The sequence below is a fragment of the Hippoglossus hippoglossus genome, chromosome 3, assembly GCF_009819705.1.
Source record: "Hippoglossus hippoglossus isolate fHipHip1 chromosome 3, fHipHip1.pri, whole genome shotgun sequence".
Lineage (NCBI taxonomy): Eukaryota > Metazoa > Chordata > Actinopteri > Pleuronectiformes > Pleuronectidae > Hippoglossus > Hippoglossus hippoglossus.
Window position 1 is genome coordinate 26,895,673 of NC_047153.1, and position 23,499 is coordinate 26,919,171.

The 23,499-nt window shown below is 41.4% G+C and overlaps 2 protein-coding genes across 4 annotated transcripts in view; one reads left to right on the forward strand and one right to left on the reverse strand.

The window, feature by feature from the left end:
• lrp3 (low density lipoprotein receptor-related protein 3) lies at positions 1-14,320 on the forward strand. 3 transcript variants are annotated; one of them, XR_004612180.1, is made up of 8 exons: positions 1-256; positions 5,254-5,392; positions 5,477-5,682; positions 6,901-7,517; positions 7,783-8,255; positions 8,595-8,727; positions 9,629-10,614; positions 12,269-14,320. XR_004612180.1 is itself a non-coding variant. In XM_034570866.1 (7 exons), exons 1-7 carry the CDS (start codon positions 196-198, stop codon positions 10,493-10,495), a joined length of 2,496 nt encoding a protein of 831 aa, XP_034426757.1. In that variant the 5' UTR covers positions 1-195; the 3' UTR covers positions 10,496-14,320. The 3 variants fall into 3 exon arrangements, 2 of the variants coding, with proteins under 2 accessions (XP_034426757.1, XP_034426769.1); XM_034570866.1 differs by having other exon boundaries at positions 9,629-14,320; XM_034570878.1 differs by having other exon boundaries at positions 5,257-5,392; positions 9,629-14,320.
• slc7a10a (solute carrier family 7 member 10a) overlaps positions 14,224-23,499 on the reverse strand; it is a 23,813-nt gene continuing 14,537 nt past the window's right edge. Inside the window, exons 4-11 of the mRNA XM_034571080.1 lie at positions 20,139-20,264; positions 19,347-19,500; positions 18,991-19,114; positions 18,612-18,715; positions 18,372-18,468; positions 18,079-18,228; positions 15,976-16,153; positions 14,224-15,884 (exon numbers count right to left, since the gene is read on the reverse strand). Coding sequence (XP_034426971.1) covers positions 15,784-15,884; positions 15,976-16,153; positions 18,079-18,228; positions 18,372-18,468; positions 18,612-18,715; positions 18,991-19,114; positions 19,347-19,500; positions 20,139-20,264 — 1,034 coding nt within the window. The 3' untranslated portion in view covers positions 14,224-15,783. The remainder of the gene's footprint in view (positions 15,885-15,975; positions 16,154-18,078; positions 18,229-18,371; positions 18,469-18,611; positions 18,716-18,990; positions 19,115-19,346; positions 19,501-20,138; positions 20,265-23,499) is intronic.

Here is a 23,499-nt window from a genome sequence, read left to right on the forward strand (position 1 = left end):
ACATGCCTCCGCTAACTTAACTCCGGTGTCTCGGCTGCTTCTGCAAAGGACACAATGGGCTTTTCCCAGTGAGGAACCGTCGGTGTGTGCGGTGTGTGTGTGTGAGATGAAGACAGATGTTGTGCTGGAGGACACAGATGTGGAGCAAACCGCTGGACCTGTGCTCCGGATAACAGCGGCCGTCCCCGCAGGACCATGGGAGTGAGGCAGCTGCTGCTCGGGCTGATGTGGTTCCGCTCCGCTCTGCCCTGTGCAGGTGAGAGAGAGAGAAAACAATGCATCCTCTCTGCTGAGATGTTGACATGGAGATGTGTGCACGTCCCTGTACCCTGGTGGAAACACAGCAGGGCTCGCTCCTGGTGCTTCGGGTACAGTCATTGAACAGATGTTGTGTCCCTTGGTGTTTGTTCGCATCTGGATCCCCACTGAGGAGCACGTACTTCACAAAGCTTCTGATACCAGCCTGTCTCAGCAGTCCACTGTGTCAGTGGTGGATGTCCTTTAGCCCGCTGCTTTGTCCCGTGTCCCTGTGATGAAGAGGTGTGAGACAGCCCTGTTTCCACTGTGGCGATGGGACGGAGTGAGAAGATGAGGGTATCATCCTGCTCAGACCTGTGGGGCTATCGATCTGTGGTGGCTAAATGATCAGGCTGTGTGTGGAAACATGGATGCTCTTCCACAAATGTGATGCTGCTATCAGCATTACATCACTGCTTCTCTGCAGCCACTCAATCTCTCCCTCCACCCCTCCCCTCCCCTCTTTCTATTATCAAAGTGTTTTTAAAGGTGTGTGTGTGTGTCTGTGTGTCTGTGGGAGTTTTCATGGCAACAAGTTGTGAAGACCAGTTTGACAATTAGACCTTTTGGACAGTTTGGCCAGTCCTTAATTTTTGAAACATCTTTAAAGGGCTGATTGAGGGTTAAGACTTGGTTTTAGGGTTCAGGTTAGAATGAGCTTTAGGTTTGGGTTAGGTTCAGGGTAGTGTTAGGTTAGGACTAGGTTCAGGTTGGTAGTATGTTTAGGGTTAGGTTTAGTATAAGGTTCAGGTTAGGGTTAGGTTTATGTTAGAATGCGGTTTAGGTTAGGTTTAGGTTAGTATTAGGTTCAGGGTTATGTTCAGGCTAGGGTTACGTTAAGGTAAGGGTTAGTATAAGGTTCAGGTTAAGGTTAGGTATGGGGTCAGATTATCGCTTGTACGGTTGTGGTCAAGCAATAATTCATCATGTCACCGAGTGTCCTCACAAAGACTGAAGTACAAACGGTGTATGTGAAGAGGGAAGGTTTCCTGAAAAATCCACCACATCATGTTGTGACTTGTTTGACTATGAAGAATATTTACGTCTCTTTTCTTCTCTCTCGTTACACACACACACACACACACACACAGTTCATCTTTAGTCTTTCTTTCAGTCTTCTGTCGCTGAGAGAGCAGAAAACCTGATATTCATCATAGTGATGATAGTGTCTCTTTATTTCACTACAGACACACAGAATTAAACGTAGTTTTTGAAAACAACAACAATGAAAAGTTATAGCACTTATTACGGTAATAAACCTGAATCCTCCTGCAGGTTTTCTCTCCTCAACAGTATCATTGCACTCTGCAAGTCTCAGGTTCTTGTACTTTACGTGAGTTTCTGTTACTTTATACCTCGACTCCACTGCATTCCAGAGGGAAATATTGTAATATTTAACCTATGGGGCTGGGCAATAATCGATATATAGATATTGAACCTATGTTAAATTGCTATTGATATTCTGTGATAATTATTGATATTGTTTTATTGCTCAGACTTAATTTAACCCTCAGTGTTTATATAACTGCTTTAAATTAAATTGAATTAATGATGTCACTTAAAAACATGAAGAGCTTATAAAATATTATGCATTAAAAATAACAAGTTTGGCATATTACACCTTACAAAAGAGCTTTGCACACAAGTATTTTAATTTGTGTCTGGATTAAAAATAAAATATCTTGTAGCTGCAGTGCATTCTGGTCTGTTGAGACTACTGTGGGTTAAACTGGTGCAGATGATTTCTCTTTGAACATCTGTTGCTGTTGATGATGAAATTAATTTGTTCAAATGTTGGTAGAAATTAAAACAGCAGCTTAATCAACCCAAACACAAAAGGAGACTGAAAACCAGGGAATTGAACTTTCTAGAAGATCCTGAAGATTTCATGCCACCATCAGCTTATTTTGACCGTGAGTGTCAAGGCAGAAGAAACAGCATTAGCAGCCACACTGTTGTTTAGATTTATTGTCGATCATAAAAGATGTGGTGCAGTAGACCTGCTGTCACGAGAATCCGTCAAAAGGGATGTTCAACCCCCCACAATCAAAAACCCAAGAGTCATTGCACCAGATTGCAACATTGTGCAGCTGTACTTACTAGGTCTGGGTCGTCGATATCCATCACTGAGTTCCTAAGGATTCCTCCACCCCACCTCCGCTCCTGTTTCACTCTGCTGACTGCACTGATTCATCAGGAAAGCCTGAAACAAACACACACTCAGCAGAAGAGAGAGCAGACCTGCTGGTGTGGGATAATCATGGTGGAGCCGTTCAGCTAATGTCCTGTCGTTATGGTTCTGGTTAATTAAGAGTGTCTCTCTTACTGTGGCGTTAAGCAGTAATGAGATGAGCTCTCAGCACAAGAACGAGAATGAAATCCCTCCTAATTATGTTACGCTTACATCACGATTTTAAGTTCTTCCTCTGGCTTTAAGACTTTCTCTTATCAAAACCAAACCTCATCCTGATATCCTCACTTTCTAGAAAACAATAGGATTCATTGCCTGCACTCTGCACAGGCCTTATTCCTGCTGCTCCTCTTGGCCACCCCACACTGTGTCGTTCCCTGGGGCGATGGTGCGATGGCAGCAGGCGATGCTGTTGCCGTGGCTGCCAGTTTGACGGCTGCTGCGTCGGTTTTGGCTCCCGTGTGATCAGCACAAAGCTCTGCTGAAAGGCAATAAGGTCGTTTGTCTTGTCGTAGTGATTGTATTTAGGTTTTGGCATCGATCAGAGAAAAAAAGAGACAAAATGACTGAGTGAGGTGTGTGTGTGTGTGTGTGTGTGTGTGTGTGTGTGTGTGTGTTCTGGCAGTAGCAGTATGGATCCTGCTGAGCATGCATAACTCTAAGTTCATCATGAATAAAGGAACAAATGCAGAACCTTTCACAGCTCTCTTGTGAAGGTTCTGTATTTGTTCCCTCTTAAAAATTCAAGATGGCAATGATTTGTCGTGGTTACGTTAAAAAGTTTTGTTGGCGAAAGTTTGCAGATTTACAGATGAGATTTGTAATAATAATAACAATAACTTTATTTATGTAGCACTTTTCAAAACAGCCTTTACAAAGTGCTAAAATAAGGAGGACAAGAATACAAAGCATCAGAGAAATTATCATTTAAATCAAAGACAACAGGTGAAATAATAAAACATAATGTAAAAGTAACTGCAAAAGAAAAGGATAAAAGAAACAAGCAATAGTAAAAAAATGACTGTGATTGACTGTTATTGTTACTGACACTTTGTATCGAAATCACTAAATTGATCCTGGTAACAAGTCTTCTCTGAGCAGCCTCATGATACATCTTATTCCTGTGTGAGTCACAGCGCTCCATTGTTGTCCAGAGACTATTAATAACACATCACTGATCCCCACTGATGCACTTGGTGACATATTCCTTCATTACCTTCAACACATGCAACATCATGCTACTCACTAGCACAGCAAGTGTGTGTCAATCCGCAGCTGAATATAGTTTCAACATCATTAGTTTCTCTTGCTTTGAGTAGCGTTTGCCAAAAAACAGAGCCCAACTATTTTACCTAAAAAATAAAAAAATTAATATATATATAAATTAGGGATGGGCATTCGATTAAAATGTCTTAATCGATCGTCGGGAGAATTAACGATCGATTTTCGATTAATCATTCATATTTTTATATTAAAATTCACTATTTATAGGCTATATTAAAATGCAGTGAAAATAGAAAAAACACAGCGTGTTTCCTCATTGAGATCTTTATTACAAGATGAACAACTCTAGTGGCAGTTAAACGTGATCCGTTCAATGGTTACACTTGCAAATATGCGCTGCTGTACTCTTAAGCAGCGGAGCCGACAGCTAGAAGCCGGTGCTCATAAACACAACTGACCCAAAATAAAATAATAATAATAATAATATAAAAAACAATCATGTTAAACAATAACTAGAGCAACTCTTTCAGCTGTGCTCAATTCTTTTAACAGCTCCTGCTTCCGTTCTTCGTAGTGCGTGTCTACCAGTCTGGTGATGGTACGTCGTGACGGAATGTGATATGCCGGTTCCAATAAGTTTATCAGTTGTCGAAAACCTTCGCCCTCAACAATACTTAAGGGTAGCATATCCATCTCGATGAACTTGCAGATCCGTTGGGTAATTTTCCCTGCTCGTGCATCGCAGCTCCTCCGTGCTAACACCGAGTTGATGCTAGGTTGAGACCGAGAGCAGGATGCACCGCCACGAACCAGGGTCGGATGTGCGTTGTTCAGGTGGTACATCATTTAAGTCTTGGCCGAGTTGTACTTATACACAGCTTCGCAGTGTTGGCAGTGAACTAAGTCATTTTTTAAATCAAAATGGTCCCACGCTACACTTCGCCGTGACCTCTTCATGTTTACTTTTGAAATACACGGAAACTCGCAGGTAACTGAGTAGGCCTGTGGCGTTTTTTTCAAACATTGCCCCATGTGGTAAAATGTTTAATTGCTGCCACATAGCGAAATCCATTGCATTCCTTCAAGACTCACACTACGCAACAGAACATGCATTAGTTTTATCGATGAAAAAATAATGTCATCGACGAAATTCTTAATGATCAATTAATCGATCGTCGATTAATTATGCCCATCCCTAATATAAATACATTCACTCCTGCGCTAACACAGAAAGAGCTTGGGTGCAACAATCAGGCTGGGAAAGTCTAATATCACATCTACTCCTTTAGTAGAGCCATTGAAATTCAGCCTTTTATCTCATTTTGATTTGTGCTGAATAAGAAAATAAAAAAAGAATGCCAGTATGTGAAGCAGCATAGTGAGATCTCACTTATTCATGAAGACCCGACACTGTAAAATAATAACACTTCTTCCAGGTCAGTGTTTCATCCGTGGCATTAAGCATGTACAGAAGGATTGCAGAGATGGACCTCACTGATGTGTTTATCCCCGTCTCTCCCCCCGGTCTCTTTGTCATCCAGCAGGCTGCAGTGAGCAGGCGGAGGTCCACACGGAGCGGAGGGGTGTGATCTACAGCCCCTCGTGGCCTTTAAACTACCCCGCTGGAGTCAACTGCAGCTGGCATATCCAGGGAGGTCAGGGAGAGGTCATTACCATCAGGTAAAGGTCACTTCTCAAATACACAGCGGTCACATGAGTTCTGTCTCTGTGTGAGCACCTGAAATGATAAACTCTCTCCTCCAGTTTCCGTAACTTTGACGTGGCGGAGTCTGGAAATTGCTCTGGAGACTGGCTCATGGTGACTCCCATGTGGCATGGGGAATCCAGGCTGTGCGGCTCCATGCTACCTCCACCCGTCATTTCCACCAGGGGGCGTGTGTGGCTCTACTTCCACTCTCAGGCCAACGGCTCTGGGCAAGCTCAGGGCTTCCGTCTCTCTTACATCCGAGGTGAGAGGATATTGATGTCATCTTTTGAGGAATCTGTAACCAGAGTGAATTTAAATGTCTAGATTTATGAGGCACAAAATGTAAATCATCTGAATTATAAATAAGAAACATAATTAAGTATAGTCCATTTTTGAAAAATATTGATTATTGTACAAATAAAACATGTCATGATAAGATATTCTACCAAACGAGGACATGTATTGAAACGGCTCTTACACTTAATTATCACTCACATTACATGCATGTAAGGTGCACGACCACATCATAATTACTTATAACTGAATTATCTAAATTCTCAAACCTAAACCTGGAAATAATATGGTAATCTATCAAACGAATATCCACCAAAATAATTCACATCTCACAATATAAAAGTACATTACATTGTAATGTTTGGGGAAAAAAACAGAGCTTTGAGTATTTTGGCTTAGTTTCATGTCTACATGCAGTAATTTGCCACATTATTTAAATTATAATACCATCTCAGTCCCACCACAGCAGTGTTTTTATTCCTATAGAAATGTGTTTTCTTGTCATTAGACATTGTTGGGCTCTTGGTTCTGGTCAGAATGTGAGAGTATCTGCGTCAGTTTGGAGCCACCATGAGCTGATGGAGCTCTGTCGACCTTCAGCTACAACTGGGGGCATGGACCAGTGTGACACTGTCAGCCGGTCCCACCCTCACCCTAAAACTAAATACTCCAGGCCACAGGGTGATACGGGTTAGGGTAATCTTGATCTTGACTGTATAATTACAAATTTTGTCATGTTTTTTTTCTATTTCTTTTTAATATCGAATCATCAATGATGGCTGCTTGAATTTTATAGTGACCTTCGGTGTCTCTCAGTAAATTACAGTTTGAGGCCCTGGACAGTGGATCAGGGTTTACAGTAATCCAGACAAAGAGCATTAAAATCAGTGGGTGTTAGCTGCCAGACTGAAAACTGTTAATCTAAACTCATTAGGCAGTGTTAAGCCTTACAGTATATTATTAATGATGAGTCTTGAAGTGTGTTGTGTTTGTCCATGCGTCTTTGGCTGCTTTTTTTGTATTGATGTGTTAAACCCTTTGCATCTGATGAAGTGCTGTTTGGGCGAATACATTTAATCTGAGAGTGTTGCTGCACTCAGTTTAATGCTGGCTCATACGTTAATGTCAGTTCTTTGTCTTGAGTGATAGTTTTAGGTTCCAGTCTGTTCATTTCTTTCCTCTGTAGGTCACCTGGGTCAGAGCAGCTGTCAGCCAGATGAATTCCTCTGTGGGAACGGGAAGTGTCTTCCTCACTCCTGGAAGTGCAACGGTCAGGATGAATGCGGCGATGCCACCGATGAACGCAGCTGCTCCCCTCCCCCCACTGAAGCCCAGCCTGGCCTCTGCCCCTTTGGCTCCCTACCGTGCACCGAGGTCCAGTCCACCCGGTGTCTGCCTGCCGCCCTGCGCTGCAACGGAGCCCGGGACTGCCCTGACGGAACTGATGAGCTTGGTTGCCCCGACACCACCTGTGGGAAACGTCTGGGGAACTTCTATGGCTCCTTTGCCTCCCCTGATTTTTTCCGGCCTAATCGCAGCGCCGTGACAGAGCTGAGATGCTCCTGGCTGCTGGACACCCAGGACCCCAAACCCATCGTGCTGCAGCTGGACCTGCAGCTCGGGCCCAGAGATTCACTGCACGTTTACGACGGCCTGCTGCAGCAGGCGGAGCATCTCTTACAGGTGTTGTCGTATCATAACAACAGGCGCCTGGCTCTGCTGGAGTCGAGCCGGGGTCAGATGAGTGTACTGTACATGGCCCAGCCTCACAGCCCTGGACACGGCTTCAACGCCACATACCAGGTAGAGCAATCTGGTGATATTATATCCTGTTTTTGACAAATGTCCCTCCATCCCTCATAACTTAATGTTTTGAAACTCCTTGAAGCTCCATCTGCGCGAGCTTTTAACCTTTATCTCTTTTTTCCAACTATCTTAAGGAATCAATACTTATCTGAATGGCCGATAGAGAAAGTAACTGCTCTGTAGATGTAGAGAAAACACTCAGTCAAGTGGTCTCATCTTCTTGGTGTCTAGACGGTGATGCATTTCTCCTCCCCACTCCCAGGTCAAAGGTTACTGTTTTCCTGGCGAGCATCCCTGCGGCAGCGATCAGGGCTGCTACTCTGAACGCCAGCGCTGCGATGGCTACTGGCACTGCCCGTCCGGCCGCGACGAGGAGGCCTGCCCAACGTGCCCAGATGGGGAGTTTCCCTGTGAGGGCGGCACTGGAGTGTGCTACCCGGCCTCGGAGCGCTGCAACAACCAGAAGAGGTGTCCCGATGGGTCGGATGAGAAGAACTGCTACGACTGCCAACCCGGAAACTTCCACTGTGGGACTAACCTGTGTATCTTTGAGACATGGCGGTGTGACGGCCAGGAGGACTGCTTAGACGGGAGCGACGAGAGGGACTGCCTGGCTGCAGTACCCAGGAAAGTCATCACTGCCGCTCTGATCGGTAGTCTGGTGTGTAGCCTGCTGCTGGTCATTGCCCTCGGCTGTGCCCTCAAACTCCACTCACTCAGGAACAGAGAGTACAGGTGAGGACACAACACCTCTGTCCTTCATTCAGTTTTTATTACTGTTGACATACTTGTTTTTCTCCTTCTGGATTCATTTATTGCCTTGTGCCTGAATTTATATGTCATCATAGTAAAACACAAAAAACCTTGTCTCCTATGACAAGTGCTGTTCAAAGGTAAACTGTCACTCAGTCTATTATTGTGTTTTATTGCTGTTGATGGTGTAGATGCTGCAAACTCTACAGGGATGAAATTACTGTTTTTCAAAATAAGATAATTGATTTATCAGAAATGTTTCCTTCCCAAGCTCTTTTACTGACCTGCTGTGCCCTCCTTGTTTCTCTCTCTCCTCTGTAGAGCTTTTGAGACTCAGATGACTCGCATGGAGGCAGAGTTTGTTCAGAGAGAGGCCCCTCCCTCTTATGGTCAGCTGATTGCCCAGGGTCTCATCCCTCCTGTGGAGGATTTCCCAGTATATAACCCCACCCAGGTGGTGCAGCCATACATAATCATACACTTGTGTGTTTTCTAGTGACTCTGGATTTGAGCACCCAGCTGTGACAAACCAATTTTTGCAGTTTTGGTAACCAGCGGCTGTAGTGGAAGCCTGACCCTCACACTCAAATTCCTCTCTCTGCATAACCAATGGGCCTAAACTGACAGAAAAACTGTTGTAATTTATAAGATATGATATGATGTGCCATTTATGGAAGATAAATGGCATCCATCCACTATTTATAGTAGTTAAATGGCATCTATCTACTATCTATATGAGATACATTGACTCTATCTGATATTGTAGATCTACCATTGTAAATTAAGGGTATTGTTTCAGTTTATTATTCAAAGTAAGAGTTTAAGATTTTGGTAAATGCTCTTACTCACATTCTTGCCAAGAGTTAAATGAGAAGATTGATATGATGAGAAAGTTTCCTAGAAATCTAAACTATTCCTTCAGGCAATTAATGAGGTTGAACTCAGTCACATGAATACACTTCCATGTGCTGTAGAGATACTACTGCTTTAAGTGTGAGATGTCCAAATGGAGCCGTAGAATCATGCTCTTTATGCAGCAAGAAAATAAATTTATGTTATCCAGAGGAAATGATTTTGGATTTCACTTTGAGCTTAAAATAAAAATGTGCCAACAGCTTTAGTGGAGGTCAGGCTTCACTACTTTAAAGGCTCTCACTGTATAAACTTCAAAACTGCCCACACAGCCTCAGCTTGCTTTGGAACCAGGAGTGCAAGAGGACAAAAATAGACAGGAATTACATTGTGCTGTGTTTAGCTGTAGCTTTGCACCAGCACAAGCATATGGCTCTAAGTTGCTGGTTATCTGATTCATTGTTTCTCTGTGTCTTCCTCTGTCTTCCCTCTTCCTCCTGCAGGCCTCCATCTTACAGAACCTGCGTTTGGCGATGCGCAGACAGATCAGACGTCATTCAGGACGGCGCTCCACTTCCTCCTCCTCCTCCTCCTCCTCCTCTCGAAGACGATTCGGGCATATGTGGAGTCGTCTGTTTCACAGTGGAGGGAGATCCCGAGGCCAAGCCCTACTGCTAGATCCCCCTGGACCCACACAGATCATACTGGGGCTCCACAGCTACAGAACTGTGGTGGAGCAGGGGCCTCAGGCCAGGGACCAGCTCGGAGATGAGGTTGATGTGGTGGGTATGTCAGGCTCCACCTACTCAGCCACCATGGACCTGCAGCCCTTCTCACCAGAGAGCCCTGCCTCACCTCTCTCCTCGCAGTCAGCGGACAGTCCAGAGGACGAGGAGCCATCACCTGTCTGCGGGGAAGGAGACATGACTCCACATTGTGAGCCTCAGAGTGACTCTTCAGCCGCCAGCAGACATCATCCCTCCCCACAGGAAGCCTCTGTGCCCCTCTGCCGTCCCAGGGCTTCTAGGAAACTTGTTCTGGAGCTCGCAGTTAACCTTAAAGGAGTTTCCTTGAGACGTTACTCCCCTCTAGGGCCTTTGTCCCCCATCTCCCCCCCTGTGTTTCCCAGCAGCTCCCAGACACCAACATCCCAATCCCACCCACTGGGTCCAGGTGTGACTTCACCCACTGGGCCATTGTCCTCTTATGTGAAAGCAGAGGACAGTGACAGCCACTTTACAGTGGAAGTATCTATCGGGGACAGACGAAGCAGGGATGAGAGGAGGGAGGGCAAGAGCAGTGTCTGCAGGTTCAGCAGGACCCTTAGTGATGAGGAAGGAGACTCAGGGAGGAAGACAACGCCATCTTGAAAAGTTTAGTTAACTCTCCACCTGGTGTTGATAATATCTGTTCTGCTAAAGTGTCCTTGAAATGTGTCCCCGCCAGATCCAGAGATCAGACTCATACCTTAGCCCGACACATGGAGGAGGTATAGCATCACACCCAATGTAAATTAACCAACTCATGTCCATTATACACTTAAAATGCTTGAAATTTGACATAGCAAAAGGAAACTACCCACATGCAGTGCTGATAGTGCTATTGGTCTGTGCTGTAGATCTCATTGGGCAGGCAACTGCATTCAGACTTCACTGTTGAACCTAACTTACTGTTATAGTAAATTACACTCAGTTCTGGACACCAGTACCAATACAATATTGGCTACATGTTCGCCAAAGCAGCCTTTTCGTCGTTACCCAGAGCCATTATACACCGCTATATACTGTGAACCATAAAAAACAATTGAGCGATTGCCTCTACCCTGTCTTATCCCCAATTTATTGTGTGAGGTGGTGTTATAATTATCATTATATGACATTTCACATTGAAGGATGAAGCTGGCATTATTTTATATTTTTGATATTGTCAACTAATTGTGTGAAAATGCCCAAACCAACGATGATTTTGTCCATCTGTCAATACCTTTCCAATTCACCTCCCTGTGAATGTACTTTACTGTGTCCATCTTTTTATTGAGGCTGAATAACTTTCTAAAATACCATGGCGGTAAAGTTTTGGTGTTACATAACCCAAACAGGAGTAAATAGTGTCTGTTGGGGACTATTTTCAGCTGTGCATTTATACACATTTGGTGAACTAGTGTGTATTTGCTGCAGCAGGGTGGTGAATTTAGCACTGAGACAAAATTAACTACAGTGTGCACATTTATGGTGATGAGAGCAGATGCCAGAGATGTGTTTTTTTTAATGAATTTGTCCCAAAACTATTTGGAATAATGGAGTTCTGTGGCCCAGACTAATTAGCCACAACACAAACAGTACTTTGTTGGTTTTGGTGTTTACATTGGGGTTTGTTGACAAGATGAAAAATATAGAAAATCACCAGACTAGCCACCTAAATGCAACCACTCAAAAGCAAATGTTTGACATTTTGGAAAATATTCATTTGAGGAGATGACACAATTGATACAGCGTATTTTAATATATGGCTTCATATAATTGTTTAGCTCAGGTTAGCTTAGCACAAAAACTGGATAAAGGGTCAAAAACCCGGGCAAGTTAAGACCTGTCCACAGAACCACGGAGGCACGACACAGCTGCTGCACAAAGAGCTTTTCAACTGTTTATTCAGAGTTCAGTGATGATGAACTTTAGACTCAGTAGTCGCGAACGTGCTGTTTTTCGTGGTCGACAATGTCACTTGAGCTCTAGTTGATAATTCAATTTCTATTAATATTCAACATATCGCTTGTCCAGATTACACCAAATCCGACACTGCACTTTGTTGGGCCCTTAACAATACACATGCCATGAGTGGTGCTGATAATATGAATGGTTCTTTAGATATGTGAGCCAAATACAGACAGACAGACAGACAGAGATTTATGGGATAGTAGAGATATGAAATAAGTATGAGACAAGAATTAATAATCATAGTTTCAAAGAATTTCAAACTATTCAACAAGCAGTTTCACCATGCCAAACCTTTGTCAGTATTTGTTCAACATGTATGTTTTCATTGCTTGTCTTCTTCACTTAACTTTCAACAAACCTCTATTTGTTAAGTTTTTTGGAAGTGGTGTTTGGATTTCCAATCTTTATACACCATCATCTTTAAAACAGCCAAACCTGGATGTAAACTGGATTGTGAGTCCAGTTACAGTGGAGTCTGTTCCTCTGCTCAGCTCCTCCTCTTTGAATCAAACCCAACCTCTCTCCTCTCCAGCCTTTCATCACTCGAGGGAATCTGCCTGTGAGCTCTGATTTACGAGTTTACGTGGATATCCAGGAAATTTTTAGGAACAGAGTAACCATGTCAGAATAATGACTGGTAGAGTCCTTTCCTTCCCAGCGGTCCGTCTGCAGCATGGCTGACTGCGCACTGGAACGCTGCACATGTCTTGAATGCTGGTTTATTTCAGTGGAAATCTTATCAATGCTGTGGAATTTTCACAAGACATAAAAACAAAGACCTCTATTTTTTCAGCCTCCAGTGGAGACCTATACTAGTCTTTATACAACTCTTTCTGCCTTGACGAACTTGAACTTGAACTAGATTAAACCTGTGAGGCTTTTTGTGAAGCTGCTCCATCCACTGCTAACCTTTTTTGTTAATCACTGTTGGACTTAACAGAATGTCCTGTTTCGTTTTTGTTGAAATCAGTGAGTTTCTCCTTCTTTTACTGCAGGACATTAATACTGAAGAGAGAACTGGCTGATGTTTAGCTGCAGTGTCAGGTTTCGGTACTAAATACACTTGTCTATCCTGCTGTTTTTCATTCAAGTGAGCTGAACGTACCATTTATAGAAAATTTATCGTGAACGGCTGCTACATATTATGTGCCATTAGAGATGTCTTCATACCCCATATTCCCATAACTTCTGCCTAAGGACTTGCTCTGATTCCGTTCCCTTTCTTTGAGCTACTTTATGGAGAAATCCCAATCTCTTTACTCATTCCTAGTTTCATGCATTCTGTGCTTAATTTAATTCTGCATTGCCTTATTGTTTAAATTCAAAGCCTGCAAGTACATATTTGACTTAAATTGAAATAGTTAGCTGCTGTCCGCCCTTGCTTTGTAATGTAAAGACATGTTCCAAATGCCTTAATGGTTTCCCCTTGCCATTTTAATGATCATTTCACGGATCACAGCTGTGGTTTACATGTTTGAAGAGATTAGATTTGACTGTGTGTGACATGACATTGATGATCTACAGGGCACTATACTGCATCAGGAATCTTGACTCTGGGATTATTATGAGAGGAGACTTAGTGAAACGAAAATGTTTCCTCCAGTGACCTTAACTCAGTGTATTTACATGATTATTTAAGTGATAATTTGCAAGACTCTCGATGATTTTGATAGGAGTGTTTAATAATTAGTAATGTGGATTGCGAAATTTTTCTGTTTTAATTAGTTTTATGTGATAAGTGCAATTGTGGCTAAGTTGATGTTTTATCTGTCAGGTATGAATATGCAGGTAAATACACTGGATCAAGGCCATCGGTGGATGTGATGGTCTGATAGTGACATCCCTTTTCCTTGCTGTATGGTTTTGAAGCTTCTTACGCGTCAAACGCCGAAGTCAACAAATACCGTGTTTGTATAGAAGCATTTTTCTCATTTTTAAATCTATATTTGTATATTTTCTGCTGAAAGAGAAAATACCACCATGACATTGTGAGATTTGCTGATCAAATCCCTGTAATGATACATGAGAGCTTTCTTGTTGATTTATCATTGTTTTCCTGTGCCTGCAATTAATAAAGTTCATGCTGGTCATCATTTGTAAAATTTGTACAAAATACACAAGGATATCATTTTTATCTTGTCAGTAATTTAACAGTACTTTTAGTGAGTAGTCAATTTTGCACAAACCAATCTCCTACCCCCCAAAACAGTGATGCATCTCAGAAGTTGTTGTTTTAATATGCAATTACATTGTTATTCTTGTTCAACTTTACACTTTTACAAAACAGAGGTATACCCATCAATTGTGCAGTATGTAAATGTAAAACATGTCTGAGGAATGATCTTGTCAGGAGTTCCAGGACCATTTGTAACAGTTTTTTTTCCTTCTTTAGTATTTACAGATCTCGACTGAGCTAGCAGCACCTGGACATTACAGACAGACATGTTTTCTTAAGTGTGCGTCCATGGGTTTGATGGAGAGGGGAAATCCCAGTCACTTTGTCCTGAAAAAAAAGGTTTAATCCAGGTACCAACCAGCTGGTTTACATCATGTTAAAAAGGCCCAAACTTAATATTTTCTGTTCTATGAACAACATAAAGACCTTAGACAAGAGCTATGAAAGATTATTAATATCTTCAGGACCACAGGCAAAGGTATCATAACTTCAAAAATGAGATTAATTTGACCCAAATCATTTGGAGTGAACTTCATTTTTAAATTGGGACAGGACAACAGAAAGAAGCTCAGTGGGACTGTAGTTAATTCTACCATATTATGTCAATGGTATCACAGTAAGTTGATCTAAAAAAAAGTCACTGGGCCAGGGTCCACCGCCAGCCCTCCACCTATCTGTGAATGCTGATTCTGCTAATGTGATCCAACAACACGTAGGTGGTAAGTACTGTATCATCACGTCAGATGAAATATGTGAAATCTAATAATTGTCTTGGCAGTTCAAGCTTCTTTCACAGTGGCATTCCCGGAGATGAGGACATTTCCAAAGCACCAAAGTTTCAACAAAGGCTTGTTGTGCTCGACTCAAGAGACAGAAGAGACTGCTGAAGATTAAAAAGACAGAAGAACAGTCTGTCATCATGGGTCGCAACAATGCAGCTTATTCATTTCTGAGAGCGTTAGCCGTTCCTCAGGCTAAAGCCACAAACTCCCCTGTCATTTAGATATGGCTGGGAAAGATGAGCGTCACTGTGTACATCTCTTATAAGAACGGAGAGGTGAAAAAGTATATCTCATGAGAAATGAATGATAGTATAAGAAAGTGGGAGAGAGGGATTTAAAGAAAAAGCATGGCCAGGTATTGTTGCCAGGCAGTTTAAGATCAGAAAAATACTCATCCACAGTTGACAAGCAGTAGACATCATGTGAGTAATTAGTGTAACAGAGTTGAAGATAGCAGCAGTAATATGGAAACATTGCTAAGGGCAGAAACTGCTTGCATATATTTACCTCATAAAAGTTACGATGCTGTCCAAATACCCACACAAACCAACGCAGGGTTCCAACACACACGTTTCATAAGGCACATTAGATTTAGTTTAAGTAACAAAAGTAAAAGACCTTGGAAGTGAAGCAGATGGAAGCTCCTTCAGTGAGTAGAAGGGAGAAGACAAGATGATAATCTGTATGAAAGAGAAACCCTGGCGTACTGGTGAGGGGAATGGAAGGACAGTACTACCAAACAGACAAATTAAAAAACACACACCCTAGCTTTGGGGCTTAACGTGCTAATGTCCTAATTAAACCATCCACTTCTTTTATAGGGGAGGATTCATTGTAGACCCTTTAAGGCTGCACCCATGGATGAACATAGGTAAAACCATCCCTTCAGCATTCAAAAACTGATCAAACAAAATGAAAAATTGTAACGCAAAAACTGTAAGTACAGCTGCTAAAGTAAAAAGGGAGTTCCTGGTTCAATGTGGTGCTCAGTCTGTGGCTTTGGAGGAAGTGAGGGGTTCAGTCTCTGTAGGGTCTTCCTGAGGAAACACCACGTAACACACCTTCTGGCCCACATACGTGAATTTTTCTGCAAAACAAACCCAACAGTAGGTGTTTTAAAAAGCCGGAGCAACTTAATATAATCTCAATATGTACTCTACAGTGTCACAGCAACTTACCGACTACCCTGTAGATCCATTTGGGTTTGTTCCTCCAGTGAACACCCACAAAGTACACAGGGACTCCGGTCAGCATGATGACCATGCCCAGGCCACACACCACCGGCTCAGAGTAGAGACTAAAGCCCAGCAGCACAGCCCAGAAAATCAGGTAGGTGATGGGGATCAACATGTTCACCTGCACATAACAAAATCAGAAACACAGGATTTCACTCCAGTCACTGATTCATTCCATCCATTTCCAGATTATTAAACATTTGATATAAATTACACATTTGGAAACTCATACTTTTTCATATTGGTAAATCGTCTGTATTTATATATACATTTTCTAGTCTTGATGAGTATTGTTTAACGTTTCAGTTTTGCCATTCAAGATTCAAGATTCCTTTATTGGTCCCACACACAGTCACACAGTGCATGGATCTATGTGCAGTACTTTCTCTATCACACATCACTCACACACTGCTGGCACAGCCGTCACGGGCAATTTGGGGTTTAATGTCTTGCCCGAGGACACATTGGCCTGCGAAAAGAAATGAGGAGCCAGGATATAATAGAATTTTAAAGGTTCAGTGTGTAGAATTTAGTGACATCTAGTGGTGAAGTTGCATGTTGCAGCTGAATACCCCTCACCTCACCCTTCCCTTTCAAATATGAAAGAGAACCTGTGGTAGCCTTCAGATGTCATAAAAACTCAAAAGCTGTTTAGTTTATCCAGTTTGGACTACTAAAAAACATGGCGGCCTCTGTAGAGAGGAACCGCTCCTGATATAAAGTATTTAAATATAAAGAGTCCATTCTAGGGTCAGGGAAACAACAATTTGTACAATTTAGATGATTATACACAAGTAAAAACATCACAATGATTATTTTGTATAAAATTTCTGCCAATAAATCCCTCTCACCTAAATCTTATACACTGGACCTTTAAAAATAAATACATAGGACAAAATCATTCATAACTTCATATGTTTATTATTTTGAAAAATAATGAATGTGTTATTCTGCCTCTGTCAGAATACCATACACAAACAAATCATGTAGTTTCCCTTTGAGACATTAGGGGGCGCTCTAATATTCCCCACCGCCACTGTTGTCATTTACCAAAAGTAAATGACAAATTAAAGCTATGTCTGACATAAATGTTATAACTCACAGTGATGACAGCTGTCAGTCTCCACTATGGCAGCTGAGATAACACTCAGTTTGTTGCCACACACTGACGGGACACGCCGCTGCTCAGCTGAGGTCACAAGCTCAAAATATCAATGAGTTGTTTTCTAATCGAGGCTAATGGTTTAAAACGCCTGACTGAACATGACACTGAAAACACAGTTTGTATGGACATGTCAATACATTAGTTAGCTAATTAACGTTTGTTGGCTCCAGCTACTTCACCTGCTAGTTACATGGTTAACCCGTACACCAGAAACCCCATCATGTTAACGTTACTCTCATGGATTTTCTAGATGTGGCCACAACAATCACAATCCACATAGACCTTTTGATGTTGAAAGTAAAGAAAATAAGTCAGTAGGAAGTTGAAGGGAAGGTAAGTTTAACGTTATTTATGCAGCTGTAAAATGTTCATGCTGTTTAATATATTTTGAACTACTACAGCCACTTATCAGTAATGATCAATGCATAAATATGTGGCCCAGGTCGTACAATTACAGACAATGATTTGAAAAGTTAATATTCAAGCATTAGTTTGGGCTGAGTTTTGGTGTTTCAGTTACTTTGAAGTAAACTGTAGAGTGTGTTATTTCTTACAGGTAAAATAAACTGAACTCTGGAAATTTTCCTGCAATTTTCCAGAGGGGCCTTTTTGTAAGAATGCAAAAGTCTGAGTTCATTACTCCAGACATTTGTCAAATGTCAAATTGGAAAGACAACGAGATTTGAGAGTGCTTTAAACAAAAATGGGATGTCCGCAGTGGAATTCATATATTATGTCCTGCCTCCTGCATGGCTCTACCCAATCTCTTAAAAATGTCCAGACACAGTTTCCCGAACCTTTTCTGGGATTCTTGTCTGAAAACGTCTTAAGTTACATCTTGTTGGTGTCATCATGGTTATGTGTGTCATGGGTTAGTGTACCTTGATGGGTCTGACCAGGTTGGGTCTCTTCTTGCGAAGGTAGAGGAGGCCGGCGATGGTTACCCCATAGGACAGATAGTTGATAAAGGACACATAGTTGATCAGGTTGTGTGTCTCTCCAATACACAGGATGAATATTGTGGCAGCGCACTGTGGGACATGAACACAGGCACAAGGATCAAGAATATATTAAACCAATTTAAAAATCATTAAAATTAGCATTATATTAATGGGGACTCTCTTTTCCCTTTTGCTTTTGAAACAATAGACAAACCTGGCAGTACAGTACTTACACAGACCAGCAGGGCGGGGATGGGAGTGCAGTTCTTTAGGTGGATCATGGCCAGCAGATAGGGCAGGTGACCCTCTCTTGCCCCTGAGAAGCACAATCTAAAAATAGACCCATTTGTGTTAAGAGGAGGTATGCGCTCTACTGAGAGCCATTCTAGGTGTTATTTCGAGCACATAAGGTCATTCAAACTATTTGGCATGTAGTTTATTTGAAGAAGCCAACGTGTGTATGTGTGTTCTACCTGGAGGAGGTGAACAGGTATCCGTTGATTCCTCCAAAGGTGGACAGTGCTACCGAGATTGGCATCACCCAGGAAAACATCCCCAGCAGCTTTTCCCCGAATGTCTGGAACAACACAGTGATTAATGTATTATATCATTGAATTCTACAGATCGTTTGATCTATTCATTGATTCATGATTCATGATTCATTTCACCTCATATGACTGTGTCACCAACTTTCCCTCTGGGACATAAATAAATAATTGTATTGGCTGATTTACTGATTGAATAAATGGCTTGAGGCGCTGTCTCATGCAATGAATTTCAGCTTCAAGAGACAACTGCCAGTCTTGTTTAACAGTAAATAAACTGATATAAGCTCTGCGTAAACATGCTCACCACTGCCACAGCATTGGAGGCCAGCAGCTCCTCAGGGGACATGGAGGAGAAGTAGGCAATGTTGGTCAAAGTGTACACCAGGGTCACCAGTGGGATTGAAATGTAGATGGCACGAGGCAGGTTTCTGATAGTGAGAAAAATAATGATATACTGTAAGTAAGCTTTGTGTAGGCTTTACAGGGCATTAAACAAGACATTATATAAAAGTATAAACAAGAAAATAATTGAATTAAAATGACTATTATAGTTCTATTATATATTATGTTCCACAGTATAGACATAGGTGTCTATTGTATACTAGCTTATATAAAATACTGAAGAGATATGAACATTCTTTGTGTGTGTGTGCGCCGTACTTGCGTGGCTCCACAACCTCCTCTGTGACATAGTTGAGGAAATTCCAGCCGCTGTAGGCAAAGGAGGCCTGGAGGAAGGCCAGAGCAATCTGTCCCACTGAGGGGTCCTGACGAAACTCAAAGGCCACACTGGGGTGCAGGGCATCATAGTGACCTGGAGACAGGCGAGATGAAAATAGGCAGAAGTTGAAACAGTAATGATGTCATGACCTTGTGTGGCTCATATGTTTCTAATAGAAGAGTAAAAAAATATAATTCACAGATTATTGGCTTCACAATTATTGAGTATTAATATTTAACACCACTTTTTAACTGATTCAACAGGTGGCTGTACAGCATGGCTTTATCCACATTAGAGCTTAGAGCTTTCACTGTTTACAGTGAAAAATTATCAAATCACATTTTCCCCTTTCTTGATGGAATTGTAAAACCCGCGCCTGGTCACGTTATTACTGCCTGTAGCTGTAATGTTCAAAATTATTAAAAAAGGTTATGACACTATTGATCAACAAATACACATACATTATAAAATCACCAAGAAACAAAAAAAGAGCAAACAACAACAACAAACACACCATCCCCAGGATCCAGGCTACCCACTCTGACAGAATGTCACTGTTTTAAAGATTTTTTTGGTTTATTGAGAGTACCAAAATTGTAAGGTAAGTACTAAGTTCTATTTATTTTATCTTGCTATGAATAATATTCAAACCAAAACCACAATGTGTGTGTGTGTGTGTGTGTGTGTGTGTGTGTGTGTGTGTGTGTGTGTGTGTGTGTGTGTGTGTGTACCTCTACAGATTTGGACGAGTCCCACCACTATGATGAGTGCCAGCGCGAGCAGTTTTGCTACGGTGAAAACATCCTGGATCCTGGTTGCCCAGCGTACACTCGAGCAGTTCACCCAGGTCAGGAACACTGTGCACACACAAATACACAAAGAGAAGAAATAAATACACTTTTATAAAATAAGACCTGAACCTCATGGGAAAAGCAGCAGGGTTTTTCACCAGCTGGATGTGTTGAAGTTTGATATTCACCAGCTGAAGTCTAACTTCAGTGTCACTAGTTCTGTGTTCATAGCATCAGTTGCTCTGACGAGTGGGGAGCTCAGGCCCACAATACTGCCTCTGTGTATTACTGGCTATGATTTAAAAAAATCGGAAATCTTAAGATCTCAACATGCTGAATGTAGACTGTGTAAGACATACATACGTATAGACAGGAAAAGAAAGTGAGGGATGTGGGAAAAACTCAAGTCAATCTTGGTGACATTTTGTGCAGGACACAAGAGATTTTATTTAACCACCAACGTTAGTTTCAGTACAAAGAGGGCATGTGTTTTATACTTGCTAAGTGTATTATATAAAAACTAGAAAACCACTTGTAACTTCTGTAACCTAACATGTAAGTCTCATGTATCTGTGGGTCTGTGTAGCCCTCTAAGCTATTTTATGTGTTGAAACACAAGGATAATGCTTCAAGATTCAGTGAAATTGTAGGAGAGGGAGAGAGTAATTGTGATGCCCAGTGAACATGCCCACAGTACGCCCTCGTATGCACCTGAATAACAATTTATACTATGGGGGTATGTAAAAAAATCACAACAATTCATGTGAATAAACACTGATGAAAATATAATTACGAATATTATAGCAGGATTAGGCTTTTGATTTAACTTGCAGTCTCAAATACACTAGATTGGTGTCAGCACCTCTGACTTTATCTAAGGTCAGTTGCTGTATGCTTTCTTTGTACTGTCATTAGAAAAGTTAGTATGTTAACTTGTTTGTGTAATTTCATTTACAGTGAAGGATGAAGATTTTTAACTGAAAAATAAAAGTGGTCAGCTAATATCAGAATCATTGAATGAAATTCATAGTAACTTAGATGTTTTTCTGCAAGGCCTCAGAAGTCCACAAGGGCTGGTTAATGGACAGACACGTTGATATGCAAAACAGGAAGTAAATCAAACGCAAAACTTCACTATGCCTTATATTAAGATAATTATCACCCTTTGTTTAAAAATCTCTAAAGAGACAATGTATCAGGATTGCCCAATTATCTGTTATTAAGAGAGTAATGACTGAAGTGGACCATGCACTCAAAGTGCCAATCAATCTCCATATACCAGTATGATTGTCTGCTGTATATAAACTCATTCGTATTGTACATGGGACTGTGACAGTCATGTGATGCCTTTACCCTAACCCTAAGGTTACTATGTTTTCTCACATCCTCTACATTCCTCTTCTGTCAGCACAAAGAAGTAGAAGAAAAAGAACATCTTTCCTGACAAACAGACAGAAGGAATTGAGCACTTCCTACCCTCTGTTTCCTCTTTGCATAGAGAGTGTGTGTATGTTGTAGGAAGTCATCATGTATGCCCCTGCTCCCCAAATTGCTCCCTCAGACTGACTGTTAAAAGTGTCTCAGAACTACTCAAAAACAGATATCAAGTTATGTAGCTCAAAACATAATGCAAAAATAAATGCAGTGATTTTTATCTATATATCTGCATCTGTGCCTCTATAACGACAGGTATTTCATTATTCACAACTCAATATATTTGTGAATCTCCTGTGGATCCTTGGTGACACGTAAAATGTCACATTACTTGTATTTCTTAAGACACAATCCACAAACAAACGTACAGCGATTTGTATCAGTAAATGTGCAGTCTTTAGAGACTGCTTTTTCTATTTTCTGCACATTTTTTGTCACACAGAATACACAAATGGAGAAGCACCACTCACTTGCCAGTAGATGGCAGTAATCCAACTGTTATATACATGTATATATCAACTGTTAAACTAAAAGGAAGAAGACGACCATGTGCTAAATGGGGCAGCTGGAAGTAGCATGGCTAACTAGCTTTGTTGATAATGATGGTAAAATGATAATTTTACCACGAAGATATTTCATAGTTTTTCAAGAGCAGAATTCCTATTGAACCAAACAGAGTGGATACAAGTGGTCCTCCAGCTGCCTAAAACTCAAGAGCCGGCTTCCCAGGTAAACCCAGTGATGTGTATGAGTTGGGCCAGCACAGAGATGAATTTTGAAAACTTTTGCATAGTTTTATTATTATATTATATAAGTGTATTCTTCTGTAACCACTGTACCACACATTTGAGTCTGAAAAACATTATTAGAATTATATTATAAGACCCTTTCAGACATGCAGTTTGTTATCTTTCTGACCAGTTTCTTCCCGAGTCAAAGATTTAGGCCCTTAAAGACTCTAATTTGATGGAATATGTGACAGCAAGGCACGCAAATCGGGCATCTCTTCAGCCAGTCTCTTTAGCGTTTGATGTTGTGCATCTGAATCGATACGTCCATGCCCTTGAATGAAATTGAATAATTACACTATTCACATGACGATCAATATCTTATGCCAAAGTGTTATGTCCAAAACTAACACAAAAGTCTGGTCTTCAACCTCTGTCTGAAAGCAGTCAATGCTCAAGTCCCAGTCACCTGTACTTAAGTCGAGTCACAACTCTTGGACTTGAGCACTACAACACTGAAAATAATACAAGTTGGATTTAGAGCTTTAACATCATTGGCACATCATTGGTCTGCTGATGTGGTGACTTTTTAATTAGCCAAACCTTGTCATAACAATGAGTATCGATGAAACCGGTTAAGATAAAATCAAACCAGTCCAACAAAACTTTGGCCCAAGACAAATTTCCCTACAGGACAATTAAGTTTATTCGATTTGATTTGAAAAACCAACAGCCAACCCAACTCTGTACATGTATACAAACTAATTATCTAGCCTCAGTTTAACATTAAATTTAGGTGCCAGCGTCTATTTGATTTTCTATGGAAATAATGGGAAACTTCACACTCCCCCAGTACTCAACAAAAGTAAGGCTGCCCAAAACCAAATCTAGTGTAAACCTTAATTTATTAAGCCAGTACACATCTTTTCTTGTATATGTCCGGAGTAATCACTGTCACCGGTATTTACAAGTTCATCACCCAGAGGCAGTGACCTTTTGGTTAGCTTGGCCACTCAGTGGTAATGATTGGTATTTATGAAAAAAGGACATTAATCTATACCCACTGTTATTATGTACTATATCAACTGGAAATAGCTGAATGTGCCTTATGAAGCTCATATAGTTTGTGAACACCCCTA